Source organism: Aethalodelphis obliquidens, unplaced genomic scaffold (assembly GCF_003676395.1).
Source record: "Aethalodelphis obliquidens isolate GAN/ISIS:26980383/991018 unplaced genomic scaffold, ASM367639v1 scaffold38, whole genome shotgun sequence".
Taxonomy (NCBI): domain Eukaryota; kingdom Metazoa; phylum Chordata; class Mammalia; order Artiodactyla; family Delphinidae; genus Aethalodelphis; species Aethalodelphis obliquidens.
Window position 1 is genome coordinate 18,085,589 of NW_020837982.1, and position 16,653 is coordinate 18,102,241.

The following is a 16,653-nucleotide window of genomic DNA, read 5'->3' on the forward strand; positions in this document are numbered from 1 at the left end:
TTACACTCAGTGCTGCCTTACAGCCGCTGTCAGCCCAACAGCAGCCGCACTGTGTGCTTTCACCCCTTCGCGTGCATGAAGGTGGCCACGGTGTTCCTATGTCCTCCATTCACATGAATCACAGGCACTGTTGGTTCTCTCCGGGCCAGGCTTAACTGCCATTTAAAATGTCGCCAGAGGGCTTCCCTGGTGGCGCAGTGGTTGAGAGTCCGCCTGCCGATGCAGGGGACACGAGTTCGTGCCCCGGTCTGGGAAGATCCCACATGCCGCGGAGCGGCTGGGCCCATGAGCCATGGCCGCTGAGCCTGCGCGTCCGGAGCCTGTGCTCCGCAACGGGAGAGACCACAGCAGCGAGAGGCCCGCGTACAGCAAAAACAAAAAACAAACAAACAAAAAATGTCGCCAGGAAAAATAAATAAATAAAATAAAATAAAATGTCGCCAGAAAGAGCTCACTATGATTCAGCATTAAAATGACGAGTTACCATGCACGCAGAAAGACACAGGAAGAGGGCAGCACGATGTAAATTTCATATTCATGAATCAAAGGGTCATCACTGGAGGAATGACCACAATTCCATATTTTCTTGCAAGGCAACAATCAAATGCTTTCTGGGACCTACGAAAGGAAGACTCCCTGCCAGGAGGTGAAGCTGTGGAAGGACTAAATCTGAAAAGGATGCTTAACGCATGCACAGCAACACGGCCAAGGCTGGAGAACAGTTTCCAGGCAATGAGCACCCATTAGCTGAACGCCCACTTTTGGCAGAAAGTGCTCAAATTCCCTTGACAACCCAAGAAAAACAGAGGGTGAGCTGTCAAATAGGATGACATCAGTGTCAAAGCTTGCAGAATAGAGCCACCAGGTGACACGAAGGCAATGCCTCACAGCAGGACTGGCAGCGCTGCCTTCTTTCTTGATGACATGAATAACATAAACCTTAACTGACGGCAACTTAGATTCAGTAAAATATGGTGAATCTACCCCCTGCCTGAGAAACTCTAATGCATGAAAACAAAAGGCATAAAGCAAGTACATATACTATAAAAAAGTAAACAGTGAGCTCCCATATAGTGTCTCATTTTCTATAGGCTGTTTTAATTTACCTCTATGAATGAAGAACAGAGAATTTAAAACTAAAACACTTGAGGTTACCACTGTTAGCTCACCGTCAGAAACAAGGACCCCACTTCCCATATCTGCTGAACCATGAGCAGTTTAAGAGGGTTCAGGTCCGACTTCTTTTCAACAATGAAACCTAAGACGGGATTCTTCAAGTGGCAGGCAGCCTTGCACCAAGGCAGACGCCTACATGAAGGGCAATGACCTTGCCCTGACCTCTGGATCAGCGCCAAGGGTGCTGTGGCCTTGACTCACCAGGCCCACAGGGGCCTCTGAAGAGTCGCTCTTGCCATGTACGTCTCTAGATGTCAGCACACAGCACTCCTGGTGTCTTGAGAGGAAACATCCCCCAGACCAAAAGATGAACATTAGGCTATAAAAGTGCACACCGAGGGCTTCCCTGGTGGTGCAGTGGTTAAGAATCCTCCTGCTAATGCAGGGGACACGGGTTCGAACCCTGGTCCGGGAAGATCCCACATGCTGCGGAGCAACTAAGCCCGTGTGCCGCAACTACTGAGCCCGTGCTTGAGAGCCAGCGAGCCACAACTACTGAGCCTGTGTGCTGCAACTACTGAAGCCCACGTGCTGCAACTACTGAAGCCCACGCACCTAGAGCCCGTACTCTGCAACAAGGGAAGCTACCTCAATGAGAAGCCCACGCACCGCAATGAAGACCTCTCGCCGCAACTAGAGAAAGCCTGTGCGCGGCAACGAAGCCCCAACGCAGCCAAAAAAATAAATTGATAACATAAATAAATTTAAAAAAAAAAAGTGTACACCGACTGCTCTATTTCTTCCAAAACTAGAGGCATCACTGAGATGGCTCTTCCCGGGACCATGCTGTGTGAAGCCCAGCCTTGCCCTCACGCTCCTCCCTCTGCCCGGGCCCTTTTCCTCCTGTGAGGACAGGAGCTGTGCTCTCGCACCCTTTCTCTCTCAACTGAGAATCATATTCAAGTAAATTACATTCATATTGTTTTTTGAATGTATTAGAGTTTGTATGTTTCTTGTGCATAACTTTAAAAAAACAAGTAGAATATTTTCTAGTGTTCCCTTTCAAAAATACTTCAACCCATTTTCACTACTGAGGGCCTACGTTAGTTACTGGAGGATGGGGAAGGCCTGTACTCTTGACAGAAAGAAACTGCTCAGAAATCTACAAACTGCTCTCTTTTAAATACTGTTAAAAGCGTTCTCTGGAAAAGTTATTAAAGAGACAATTCACGTGAGGAAAAGAGTTCCTAAAAAAGCAAAATAGCTAAGTGCATTATAAGTTAACATTTAAAAAGGCTTCTTAAATAATGAGTCACAAAAGTGCTATTATATCCAAGAATAACAAATGTAACTATATTAAAATTACGTATGTTTGATTTGCCCCAGGAACACGAGTGATTCAAAATGAGAAGAATCAATCACTGTAATATATCACATTAATAAAATGAAGGAGGGCTTCCCTGGTGGCACAGTGGTTGAGAGTCTGCCTACCGACGCAGGGGACATGGGTTTGTGCCCTGGTCCTGGAAGATCCCACAGGCCGCGGAGCGGCTAGGCCCGTGAGCCATGGCCGCTGAGCCTGTGCATCCGGAGCCTGTGCTCCGCAACGGGAGAGGCCACAGCAGTGAGGGGCCCGCGTACCGCAAAAAATAGATAAATAAATAAAATGAAGGAAAAGAATCCACGTGACCATCTCAAATGATGCAGAAGAAGCATCTGATAAATCCAACACCCTTTCATGATAAAAACAGAAAACTAGGAATAGAATACAAGGGCACTTCCTCAACATAATAAAAGGCATTAATGAAAAACCTACAGCTCACATCAGACTTGACAGTGAAAGGCTGAAAGCGTTCCACCTAGGATCAGGAACAAGACACAGATGCCCACATTCAACACTGCTACTCAACACTGTACTGGAAGCTCTAGCCACAGCTATCAGACAAGAAAAACAGGTTCCCAAGTTAGAAAGGAAGAGGTCAAACTGTGTCCATTCACAGACCATATGATCTTACATGTAGAAAACCCTAGAGAATCCACATACAACACAAAACACTATTAGAGCTAATACATGAGTCCAGCAAAGGTGCAGGATCAACACACAAAAGTCAGTTTCGTTTCTATTCACCAGCAGTGAACAATCCAAAAGGAACAACTCCATTTACAACAGAGCCAAAAAGTAAAACACCTGGGAATAAATTTAACCAAGGAAATTGAGAGAAAGATGAAACAAGATTCAGGATAGTGGTTCCCTTGGGCAGAAGGAGGCAGGGGGATGGGACACAAAAGGACTACATGTGTGGACGTAAGTTACTATGATGATGCTAGTTTTCTTGTTGGGTGGTAGGATCACAGATGCCGACGACTACAGGTGCATGGACGAAGATAAGGCAGGAAGAGGGACACATAAAAGAGGTCCAGGACCACCCATGGACCAATGATGACAGTGAGATATTTGTCACAATCACGACTAGGTGACTCTAGGCACCTGAGATGCAAAAGAAAAAAAAGCAATTTTAACAGCTTAGCAAAAGAAATAAATTGCAGATTAAGAATTTAAAAATACACCAAATTCAGTGCTTTGTGACCACCTAGAGGGGTGGGATAGGGAGGGTGGAAGGGAGACGCAAGAGGGAGGAGATATGGGAACATATGTATATGTATAGCTGATTCACTTTGTTGTAAGGCAGAAACTAGCACATCATTGTAAAGCGATTATACTACAGTAAAGATGTTAAAAAAAAATGGTGTGTTAGTTTCAGGTGTACAGCAGGGTGATTCCGTTATGCATATACAGGTATCTATTCTTTTTCAAATTCTTTAATTGGGAGCTTGGGATTGACATATACACCCTACTGTATTTAAAATAGATAACCAACAAGGACCTACTGTATAGCACAGGGCACTCTGCTCAGTATTCTGTAATAATCTAAATGGGAAAAGAATTTCAGACTGAAAAAAAAAAAAAAACACTGAATTACATTTATAAAGTAAATAGTACTTTAAGCAGAATACATCAAGTTTTAATCCTTCATGGACAGCCCAAGGAAATGGAAATGCATCTTTCAACCTTAAACAGAATGTTAAAAAGTTTGAGCTAGCTCACCTCTTCTTGAATATACTGTAATAAGAAGGGAGATGCTCTTAAATTATCAACAGGAATATTGAAGAAGCCCTGAATTTCCTTCTGGTGTAAATCCATAGTAATAAGATGAGTCAGACCTTTGAAAATAAAGCAGACACAAACACACAAATAATTTCATAACCAGTTGCACTGTATGAATAAGTACTACATAAAACAAGATACCATATATAATAAATTACTATTAAAAATTGCTCTCATCAAAAACTCAGTGTCTTTATTTCTCAGATTTTTTTTTAGTACAATGAGATTATGAGATAAAAGAAAATATAAATATTGGTCTCTGCCCCCCCCGGTTCCCAGCACAGAGCTCCTAAAACCCTTGCCATTCCCTCAGTGCTAAGAGCACCAGGGGCATCTCTTATTCTAATATCTGGTCTTTGACCCCACCTCTGACACAGAGCTCCTGAAAGCCTTATGAATTCCTTAGTTATAAGAGTACCAAGAGTATCTTTTGTTCTAATGAGGCGACCCAGGATGGGCTCCGGGATGGGGGCCGGTCACCACGATTTTCAAGCTCCCCACCCCCACTCTCGAGATGGGGGACGGGTTGGAAATGGAGCTAATGAACGAGCACGCCCTTGTGAGGACACCTCCATGAAGTCCCAACAGCACGGGCTTCAGGGAGCTTCCAGGCGGGTGAACACGGCCATAAGCCCCTCCCCATACCCTGCCCCACGCACCTCTTCCACCCAGATGCCCACCTGGATCCTTTATCATGTCGTTTTATAATAAACCAGTGAACAGTAGGAGAACAGTGTTCCCGAGTTCTGTGAGGAGTTCTAGTAAATTAATCGAACCCAAGAGGAGGTCGTGGGAACCTCTGATTTATAGCCAACTGGTCAGCACAGGTGACAACCTGGACTTGCAGTGAGCGTCTGGGGGGGTCAGGGGAGCAGGCACATGGGACTGAGCCCTTAACCCGTGGGATCTGACGCCATCTCCAGGTACACAGTGTCAGAGTGGAACTGTACGACACCCAGCTGGTGCCCTGGAGAATTGCAAGGTGTGGGGAAAACGCCTACACATTTGGTGACAGAGGTGAAGTGTTCCCTGCGAGGAGTAAAGGAAACTCAGAGGAGGTGGGGAACTGGGTTTCCCCCCTCAGAAGGGAAAGACTGGGTGGCTTTTCTTACACAGAGATGCATGGTTTTCACATCAATTTAAAGTCTTAAAACAGCCAAGATCATAGCAATGAAGAAATGTCTGATAATTCTGTGAGAGTGGATTTCATCTCCCCGAAGTCTTTTCAATAGGCATGACAAAGCCATATTAAGACAAGTATTTGTCTTAATATATTAAGACAAACTGCACAGGCCTGTCTGTAATTCGAAAAAATGAGGAATCTTCATCGCATTGGCTCCTTAAAGGATATTTGAAATGGAAATATATATATATATATATAAACATACATATAATTCAACTGGAAAATTTTTTTAAAGCACAACTTGCCCAAATGAACAGGAAAGCAGGCCTGGTGGCCCCCCAGGAGCAAGCCTAGGGGGGAAGGGCAGGCCTGCTCCCTCCAGCAGAGTCTCAACTGGGTGTGCTCTTCAGGTTGCTGGGGTTCAGGTTTATTCATTTTTTGTTTTGGTTTTGCCTTCTTTGAAATGCTACAGTAGAAAATTTATTCTGCAGTAAGTGTCTGTGTTAAAATGTAGTGATATGGGGACTTTTATTCTTTTCTCTCTGTGCAAACGCTCTGTGACATGTGCCTTCTATAATCATACACACATACACAGGCACACCCGTGCACGTGGGCGCAGATGTGCGCGCGCGTGCGCACACACACACACACAGTAACAACTCTGAAGATTATTTAGAAACAAGGAGGAGACACTTAGGATGTTACCTAAAAATGCACAACACAAAATAATTTGTATGGTCTGCAAAGTATGCCAGTGTGTACTGGGAAAGGGAAGAGACGAAAATAAAAATAGTTGCCGTGTTATTAGAGTTGTTGATTCCAAATGCCTTCTTCCCCGTTAAAAACAACCTAAAATATGACTGTAACTTGTCATTTCAATATTAATTTTTTTAAACAAAGAATTTAGGAAAAAATAAGTTATTCTCATCAGCTTTGTGTTTAGGGAGTTGGGAACAGGAGAGAACTCTCTCTAATTACAAATTAGCCATCTTAAAGCTGTACCACTATTTCTACTCTGTTCAACATTCTAATTTAGTTAAGACAATGCTTTACAATTTCTCAGGTAAAAATAAAACTCCCAGACCCCCAATAAACCGTCAAATATCTGCCTTTCTTACCAGCTTTGCACATCATGGAAGCTAGCAGTTTAGAAACAATGGAGCCTCTCTTTCTCATCTTGCACTGTTTGCTGTAAGGAAAGTAGGGGATCACGCCGATGATGCTTTTGGCACAGGAGGTCTTACACGCGTACACCATGATAAGGAGCTCCATGATGGTGGTGTTCACATCCCTGGAACCCAAGGACAGAAACCAGCAAGGAGAAACGTCATATACACGATAACCTCTCTTGGTTCCAACTAAGCGTTAGCCATGTGTCACGCCCGCCTCGACCGAGACAGGCTCTAGACACAAAAAAGAAACCACATCCCTCTCTTCTAGGGCCTCCATCAGACGCCCCCATGCTGCCTCTCAGCCGATGACCCTACTTCCTTTTCCACTGAGAAAAGTACTGTCAGAAAAGAGCCCAGGGCCCCCACTGCCACATGTGCGTGCAGCCCCCAAGTCTGCCTGCCCCGAGCCATTAGCCAGAGACGAACTTTCCACACCAAAGTCACTCTAAAATCAGCCCTCCGTGACGCAGGGATCCCATCCCCCCTGCCCACTGAAGCAGGGCTCCAGCAATCCCCCCGGCCACCCTATCACTGTGTCACTCTCCCCTGCTCATACCGATGGGCCATTTCTCCCATTAACAGCAGCTCAGGCCACTTTCCCCACTGCCCCATTTCTTGGCTCCCCTGGGCAGCACATCTCAAGACGGTCGTCCGCACTTGCTTCCAACTCATCTCATCCTCTCCCACACACGCTCCGATCCAGGTCACAGATGACCTCCACGTGGCCAAGGCCAACGCTGGGTTCTCACTCCGCCTCTCTCCATCCTCGCCCTGACACACTCCATCACTCCCCCACCGCTCCCCTCCCGCCCCGCTTCGTTTCCTCTGCTGCTTCCTCTCCTCCCCAGCTTCCTGCCCTGACACCTGATCATTTGTCCTCTTCTCCTCTCTCCTCCCTCATCCCTCGCTCGGGCTTCTCATCCAATTTCAGAGCTTTGTAAATGCTGGGGACTCAAATTTATAGCTCCAGCCCAGGCTTCTCAAGTCCAGACTAACAAATTCAGCTGCTTCTTGACAATTCCACTAGAAAGTCTTGTTAAGACATCTCAAAACGTACCCCAAACTGAACTGCTCTTCGACCGGCAAAGCCTGCCTCGTCATAAACCTCTGCCATCTCAGCTGGCGGCAACACTGCTCCTGCAGTTTACTCAGGACAAAACCCCCAGAGGCGTCCTTAACTGCTCTCCTGTCCACAGTGACAGCAACCCACCACTCCACTGCTGCCCTGGGGCCGAGCCTTGACCCCCGACAGTGACAGCCCCCCCCCCCCCCAGTCCCTCTGCAGCCCACCCTCTGCACAGCATCCAGCTGGAGCTTAAAGTCAAAGACAGATCATGCACTCTGCTCAGGAGCCAGCGATGGTTTCCCGCAGACGCCAAAGCCCTGCAACAGCTCCCGAGGCTCCTTCAGCGTCTGGCCCCCGCCAGCTCTGCCCTGCACTCCTCCTCCGTGCCTGCCCTCCCCTCACGCCAGTCCTCACGCCGACCTGAGGGCCTTCGCCTCAGGGCTCCCTGCCCCTGCCTGGAGTGCCCTCGTCGCCAGCTGGCACCTTCTTCCAGTGTTTATCAGATGTCACCTCCCCAGCCTGCCCTCTCTCCATCCTTTACCACTGTCACGTCCGACTCCTTGCCAGGCTGTTTTGGTTTGGTCTACTTATTCATTATGTTACCTGCATGTCCTAGAACACAGGCTCCATGAGGACAAAGGATCTGTGAACTATTTTAATCCTTCGCGCATCTCACACACCTGTAACAGTGGCTGGCACATAACAGACATTCAGTAAATGTCTGTGAATGAGCGACTGGGTGCAAGAGTGAGGGAAACACGGAACATTTGGGTGAGTAGGTTCTCTGTTGATACCAAACAACAAGCCTGACATGGGAGGAGTTAAAGTCGCCTTTCAGAAAGCATTCTGTGTCGGGGGTAAGAGTAGGGGAACCAACAGCGGATGTAAAGTTACACCAAGGTCCCAAACTATACTCCCAGGAACACCATTTTTCTGTGAACTGGTACAAGGCTTTCTATCACTAAATTCAAATAATAACTTGTCTGAATTACAGGAAAAGTTAAGTTAATGAATAGAATTTTCTTAATTTAAAATTTTTCTTATACTTTTAGTGCCTACCACCAGTCTACACTAAGACAAAGTACAAGGTGTATCTGACGACACCAAATCTCAGTGTTAACTGTTTCTTAAAGAACACAATATCTAAGCTTTCTGCAACCTGGACAAGACAAGCCTATGGCACAGTCTGGAGCACTCCAAAATGAGGCATGTAGAGAAAATTAAGGGAATGGTTTTTTGTTTTGCGGTACGCGGGCCTCTCACTGTTGTGGCCTCTCCCGTTGTGCAGCACAGGCTCCGGACGCGCAGGCTTAGCGGCCATGGCTCATGTGCCCAGCCGCTCCGCGGCATGTGGGATCTTCCCGGACCAGGGCACGAACCCGTGTACCCTGCATTGGCAGGCGGACTCTCAACCACTGCACCACCAGGGAAGCCAAGGGAATGGTTTTGGCTAGAGGAATAAGAAACTGACGAGAGGCAGGGGCAGAATGAAAAGAGTATCGAAATGTCCAAAAATAAATGTAAAGGAAGGAAGGAATGAATGAATGGAAAGAAATGGAAGGTATAAAGTACTGCAAACACCCGGGAGCCAGAAGGAAGTCAGCTGTTCTGCGCTCTGCACTTTCCCCTCCTTGATGAGGGCGTGGGCATGGAGAGCGCTCTACCAGCCTGGCGTCTGGCCTGGGAAAGAGAGCGGCAGCAGGGGCAGCACGAACTCTCGTCCCCACAGCCCAGCCCTGCTGAGGGTCCTAAGCAGAGGGAAGACATGAAGCCAGGGCCCCGCCGCAAAGGCCCCCCGCAAAGGCCCGCACACTTGCGCTCCAGGACGATGGGATGCAGTGACAGGGCACCTTCGCTCCTCCTGCCAGAGGAGTCAGGTGGCTTCGAGATTTCATCCCCATGAACCAAAGACCAGGACAGAGATGTTCAAACTTTAGGTGAAAGGTCATGTGTTCCAAGTCTAAATTCTCCCGAAGTTTGGCTCATCTTCACTTTCTTTGGTATTTGCTTTACACGTAACCACAAATTTAGCTTGCGGCAATTTTTGGAATCTCTAGGCTAAAAACTGTTGCACTACACAAACCGATTTCTAGACGTTATTAAAAACTGTACTGAGTTAAAAATTTCATCTATAGAGGCCTTGAGGGACACCTGTGGACAGAGTGGCATTTGATCGAAGAGTGGTGCAGACACCCTCGCTGCACTGAATCTTCTATCCCCAGCGTACACATTTGTGACCTCAACAATTTCCAGAACACGCGGCTATCAAATGTCACAGGAGGGCTTCCCTGGTGGTGCAGTGGTTGAGAGTCCGCCTGCCGATGCAGGGGACACGGGTTCGTGCCCCAGTCCGGGAAGATCCCACATGCCGCGGAGCGGCTGGGCCCGTGAGCCATGGCCGCTGAGCCTGCGCGTCCGGAGCCTGTTGCCCCGCAACGGGAGAGGCCACAACAGTGAGAGGCCCGAGTACCGCAAAAAAAAAAAAAAAAAAAAAGTCACAGGAGACAGGAACACACATGCCTTCAACACACCGTCTATCTTCTCAGCTCCTTTAATTTATGCAACAGGACAGTACGTTTAAATTATCTGCAGGAAAAGCTTTAAGAACCCCAAGTAAGCAAATTCCTCTCCTTTCGCCTGTTTTCTTTTTTGGAACTAGAAGAGCTTCCCTACAAATTTTATGAAATTCCGGCTACTGAGAGCAAACGTAATGGGCTCTCTTATCGTTAAGCGCCTCCACCCCAAAACTTGGTCATTCCCACCCTTGAGAACACTGAAAGAACACAAAAAACGTCAGCAGCTATGTCAGAAAAATTAGCAGAGTGAGATCATGGCAATTTTAAAACAATCGTAATTCTCCCTGTCTAGGCAACTCTCATTATTCTAAACATTCATGCCCAAACAGAGACCAGAAAGCAACATTTCTGTTGGATAAGGTACTCACTTTGAAACAGTTTGGATGATGAAAACATCTTTCCCCCTCACAGACTCTTGAATTTGTACTCTTGTTTCTGGCAGAAGGGGAAAAGAGAAGAAGGGTGAACAAGGCACATAACTTTAAAAAACACACCAAAAAACCCCTGCAGCATTCCCCAATATTGTAAAATATGGAAACTGGAACTGTTTCAACACTCACTAGGTTTTCAGTTCTATGAAGGATAACGAACACAGTTCGATTAATCACACCTTTTAAACATGTTAAGTTATACGACATGCTTAAGAAGGAATCACACTTGTCACTTAAAACAAGAAAATATCCCCTCCTCACTTCCTATACATAAACAGCGAGTGCTGGGGCTGCTCTGAGCCCCGTATCCTTACAGGAAATGATAGACTCATTCATTCAACCAGCAACAATTAAGAACCTATTAGGCACAAACGTTAGAATAACATTGTGAAAGTAAAGATAAATAAGGCCCAGTATCCCTACTCTCAAAAAAACTTGTGATCAGCCACAAGGAAACAATTAGACAAATCCAGAGTGGGAAATTCCACAAGACAAACTCTTCAAAAAGTCAGTGCTGTGGGGAAGAAAAAGAAAAGGTGAAGGGACTGCCCTAGTCTAGAAGAGAATAAAGAGATATAAAAAACACCTCACTTGGGCTTCCCTGGTGGCGCAGTGGTTGGGAGTCCGCCTGCCGATGCGAGGGACACGGGTTCATGCCCCGGTCCAGGAAGATCCCACATGCCGCGGAGCAGCTGGGCCCGTGAGCCATGGCCGCTGAGCCTGCACATCCGGAGCCTGTGCTCCGCAACGGGAGAGGCCACAGCGGTGGGAGGCCCGCGTACAGCAAAAACAAACAAACAAACAACAACAACAACAAAAAAAAACCAAAAAAAACACCTCACTTGAACGAAGAATCCTGGTTTAAAAAACAATCAAAAGGGACTTCCCTAGTGGCTCAGTGGTTAAGAATCCGCCTACTGGGGCTTCCCTGGTGGCGCAGTGGTTGAGAGTCTGCCTGCTGATGCAGGGGACATGGGTTCATGCCCCGGTCCGGGAAGATCCCACATGCCGTGGAGCGGCTGGGTCCGTGAGCCATGGCCGCTGAGCCTGCGCGTCCGGAGCAGCCGCCTACCAATGCAGGGGACACGGGTTCGAGCCCTGGTCCAGGAAGATCCCACATGCCGTGGAGCAACTAAGCCCGTGCGCCACAACTACTGAGCCTGCGCTCTAGAGCCCGCAAGCCACAACTACAGAGCCCACGTGCCACAACTACTGAGCCTGTGCTTCTACAGCTTGCAAGCCACAACTACTGAGCCCATGTGCCTAGATCCTGTGCTCCGCAACAAGAGAAGAGAAGCCACCGCAATGAGAAGCCTGCACACCGCAACAAAGACCCCACGCAGCCAAAAATAAAAAAACAAATAAATTTATAAAAACAAAAAGAAAAACCAGCTAGGACAACTAGGAAAATTAGAACGTACATTAGCTATTAGATGATAGAGAATTATCATTAATCTCTTTAATGTGACAATGGTAGCGTATCTACATGGGAGAAAGTCCTCCTTAGGAGACACATGGTCAAGTATTCAGGGGTTAAGTGTCAATGTCTGCAAGTCAGTTCCAAATGGTCCCACAAACACACATTCATACAGCAAAGTGTCACCTGCTGAAACTGGGTGGTACTCATTCATATGGGTATTCATGGCACTACTCTTTCACATTTTTTACAGGTTTGAACATTTTCATTAGAAATGTTGGAAAAAATAGAGTACATGTTTACAAAAAAGTGTGGCACCATGGAAAGAAAACGAGCTTTAGAGACAGGGAGATTGAGCTTTGAATCCCGACTCTGTTCCCTCTGGGGCCTTAATCCTAACGTCACCCCTGAACTCAGTTCCTCAGTACCTGGTAATGGTAAGGACTCTAGAGACGTTAGTTCCCTGCTTCCTTCCCCTCGTTCATGAACCCGGAGGGTGGACAGGCTCCTCCTGAGTCTTCCGCCACCAGCCTCCCTCAGCCCCCCTTCTACACTAGACAAAGAACTTCATCCAATTCCTTTAGCAGCAAAATCTTCTCCAAACTCCCTGTATATTTCCCTCAATTATACTTTTTTCCCACTGAAGCCACATGGGGGATATTGGGAGACAGGGAAGAGGAGGCAGTAATGGAGAAATAAATAGGGGAAGAGGAAATTTGTGCCTTTTCATCTAAATGTCTTGTAAGTTCTCTAATATTTAAGTATTAGACAAAATCCTGCAGTGGAAAAGGAGAGGGAACCGGTGTTTACTGAGTGCCTACTATGTGCCAAAAACTGTGTTAGGCACACAAATTATCCCACTTAATCCTCAGAACAGCCCGAATTATTTGCAGTTTAGACAGCTAAAATAACTTGCCAAGGAGAAGTTGTCTGACTCTCACACCTATGCAGGTCATCTGTCGCTCCTGCTAGAATAACTTCAAACATCCGCCATTTCTACAGAAAGTACAAAGGCTAAATAACATGTGATTTTCACAACTTGAGGTGTTTATACAACATCATAAATCAGTTAGCAAAAAGCACTTCCTGACATGACATCATGGAGTCTAGCCCAAGGCAGTGCAGGTTGGGGAAAAGAACACCCACCACCTGATACTGTGGCTACACAGGGCATACGCCCCCCGCCTAAGGGGACGGATTCAACCAAGCGCTGCGCTTATGCTTCCTTCAGGTGAACAGCTTGTTCACGCACCCATGCAGTTATCGGATGACGTCTAAGGACTAGACTTTAAGCCCCCAGATGTGACTGCCCCAGAATTCCCTATCGAGCTGGTATTAGTGGGAACACCGCGCTCGCCCACCTTGCCTGCCCTGTCTTCCTGCTGGCAGAACTAACTGGACACTGAGGCCGACGGTTTCAGCTACGGAGGATGGGGGACTGGGCCAGCACGGCATGTACCACAAAAAGGCCACCGTCACGAAAGCACAGGATCACTCACCTCTGTCAGGCTCCTGGTAAACTTGCACTTTGCCCATCTCCACCCCCAGCCGCCTAGAGAAGAGAAAGACGGAAAACGCTGAAAAAGTAACAGAACAGATGCAACCGCTTTACTATTAAGGATGATTTAGAAATTGATAAAAATAAAACAAATGTTTTAAAATAGAGGTATTCCTATTACGAGATTTAAAGTGGACGTAGAATTGTTCGGTCACCTAACTCATCACATCCCCACCCTATGCCAACCCAAGAAGGCCTCTCAACGCTGTCCTGGTTCTCCAGGGTCCTGGGCTCCCTAAGACAGAACAACCTGCCCTTGCCTCTCCGTTCTCCCCGCTTTACCACCATCGGAAGTGATCCTGTGTGTTTGTTTGGCTGACTCGCTTCTTGCCTGGCCCCTCTAGTAAAGAAGGGAGGGTTCTGACTGGCTTCTTCACTGTTACTCCCCAGTATCTAGATCAAGGTCTGGTACACAGTAGGGGTTCAATATTTATTTAATAAATAACTAAAATTATACTGAACTGTAATCTATAAAGTATCTTCATATAGTATATACCCTTCATTGTTCTTTATACTCAAATAATTCTATACATATGTAGCACCTAACACAATCTCTGGCACTCAGGAGTCACTCAATAAATGTCTGCTGAAAGAACGTGTAGGAGTGACAACAGTTTACAAGAAGGTGAGCCTTTAATACACAGATGATGAGCAGATTAACTATAAAATATCTGCTTTCAAATTTAACAATCAGTGCCAATCCGTTTATCAAATGTAAAACACCACGTAATGAGTACAGATTTTAATACTATGATTATACTCACTCAGCGATTTTCTTTGAAAGCTCCATACATGATGAATTAGAATTTGCCGAAAACAACACCAGACCCCCTTTGGTTATGTTCATCTTGGCTTCTGATTCAGGTGGCGCCACACAAAACATCAAAACCTTCTTGGTTTTCCAATTCTCAGAGCCTGGAAAGATACAAAATTTATTAAGAGCTGTCATGTGATATGAAATACACCAGAAAATTTTTTAATAGCAAGTGACTTAAGCTGAAGGAAATTAGTTTTTACCATGATGGAGTCTTTTATATTAAACATGTATATAGACAAATAGAAAGTCTATTGAGTTTTAGGGTCCCAAATTTATGGAAAGATGCTATCACATGACTCAATTATTTTCATGACCACTGGGAATAAATGATAAACTTACAAGAAAGGTGGAGCTGAAGAGCTCAGTGTTTTACTGTTTGCTGCTTAAAGTCAATTACGACAACCTCCTTTTAGTCTCTGACAACAAAATTCCTCCTGGATTAACACACAGAAAAATGGCAAAGCCATTAGCAAGGACAAGGACTGACTGATCCTTAAACAATGAATAAAAAACCCGTCCATGCCCAGCTTTCCTTGTAATGCCTGTTCACCATGAAACCTCCCCCTGGCCTTGTAGCTGCCCCAGGTCCTGTCTAAGCCTGACCTTGTCATCTGCACTTTTCCTCAAGTGGAACACAAGGTTGACCAGGTAAAAATAACCTTGAAGGAAAGTGACTCAGCCATGCAACTGACCAGCAGCAGGGCACAGACAGAAAGAGCCTGGCCTGGGCTTCCCTGGTGGCGCAGTGGTTGGGAGTCCGCCTGCCGATGCAGGGGACACGGGTTCGTGCCCCGGTCCGGGAGGATCCCACATGCCACGGAGTGGCTGGGCCCGTGAGCCATGGCCACTGAGCCTGCGCGTCCGGAGCCTGTGCTCCGCAACGGGAGAGGCCACAACAGTGAGAGTCCCGCGTACCACCAAAAAAAAAAAAAAAGAAAGAAAGAAAGAGCCTGTCCTACAGGTCATCAGAACCCTCCATGCTCTCCTCCTCCTCTGGGCACTCTCTGGGCTGAGTGTCCTTATGGAGAAAGGCAGGCACGGGTTAGATGCAGGAGCAACAATCCACTAGGCCTTCGGGGACAGAGGCGCCTTCCCAGCAAGCCCACTGCATTTCCCCAGTCATATGTTTACGTGGGTGGCTCTGGGAAGGCTGGTGGACAGGAGCAAAAGGCTGAAGCCAATTATCTTATTTGTTATTCTTAACTTTTTTTTTTTTTTTTTTTGCGGTACGCGGGCCTCTCACTGCTGTGGCCTCTCCCGTTGCGGGGCTCCGGACGCGCAGGCTCAGCGGCCATGGCTCACGGGGCCCAGCTGCTCCACGGCATGTGGGATCCTCCCGGACCGGGGCACGAACCCATGTCCCCTGCATCGGCAGGCAGACTCCCAATCACTGCGCCACCAGGGAAGCCCCTATTCTTAACTTTTAATTACACAATAAACAAATACATTCTCCTTGTAAAAAAAAACTGGAACATGAGAGTTTAGGCTAATGTCACTAGCTCCGATCCCAGGCTCCTTCCCACCCACGTCCTTGGACCTGACAGTTCTTATTATTAGTTTGAAAGAGATACCATCAGGCTGTTACACGTTCACACGTGATCCCCATAAAAAATACATATAAAAAATCATTTCTAACATAAAAAGGGATCATCGTACAAATCTACTTATAATCTGCTTTTTTAAAAAGCAATATATTTTAAGATCCCAGGTAGAAAGTACAGACCCATCATGTCCTTTTTAACTGCTGCCAGTGTTCCCTGGTGCAGGCACGCCACACTCAGCAGGTCACCAACCCAAAGAGGCCTCCTTATGCACGTGTGTGTCTCTCTCTGCAGTAACCGCCAGTGGGGGCCAGTGGGTCACTCACGGGCCCCCACGCAGGCTAGGAGAGCACATTTCCTCCTCAGAGGCATCGCTCAATGGCAAACACAGGCCACCCCAATGCACTTGACCTAAAGCCTATGAATTACAAACAGAAATGTATGAACAGCTGGCCAAAGCCCTAAGGAGACCAAGAAGGACCACTGGTGTGTACCGTGGAAAGTGGCTTTGGGGCAGGGATCGGCAAAGTACAGCCCACGGGCCAAAACAGGTTATTTCTGTAAATAAAACTGTATTGGAACACAGCCATGCTCACTGGAACACAGCCACGCTCACTGTCAACAAGCTGTCTGTGGATGCAGTGGTAGAGTTAAGTATGGGCTGCAAAGA

The 16,653-nt window shown here is 46.8% G+C and overlaps 1 protein-coding gene across 10 annotated transcripts in view; it reads right to left on the reverse strand.

Moving 5' to 3' along the window:
• PRPSAP2 (phosphoribosyl pyrophosphate synthetase associated protein 2) overlaps positions 1 to 16,653 on the reverse strand; it is a 39,494-nt gene that overhangs the window by 19,540 nt on the left and 3,301 nt on the right. For 5 of the 10 annotated variants that reach the window (XR_003438079.1, XM_027131212.1, XM_027131210.1 and 2 more), the window contains exons 2-7: positions 14,782 to 14,876; positions 14,390 to 14,540; positions 13,567 to 13,619; positions 10,588 to 10,654; positions 6,524 to 6,696; positions 4,223 to 4,338 (exon numbers count right to left, since the gene is read on the reverse strand). Coding sequence is in view for 9 of the 10 variants with exons in the window: in XM_027131212.1 (XP_026987013.1) it covers positions 4,223 to 4,338; positions 6,524 to 6,696; positions 10,588 to 10,654; positions 13,567 to 13,619; positions 14,390 to 14,508 (528 nt within the window). In the remaining variant the exon portion in view is untranslated. Of the gene's footprint in view, positions 1 to 4,222; positions 4,339 to 6,523; positions 6,697 to 7,234; positions 7,357 to 10,587; positions 10,655 to 13,566; positions 13,645 to 14,389; positions 14,541 to 14,781; positions 14,877 to 16,165; positions 16,592 to 16,653 lie in introns of those variants that run through there. The other 5 variants (XM_027131217.1, XM_027131216.1, XM_027131211.1 and 2 more) reach the window with 4 other exon arrangements.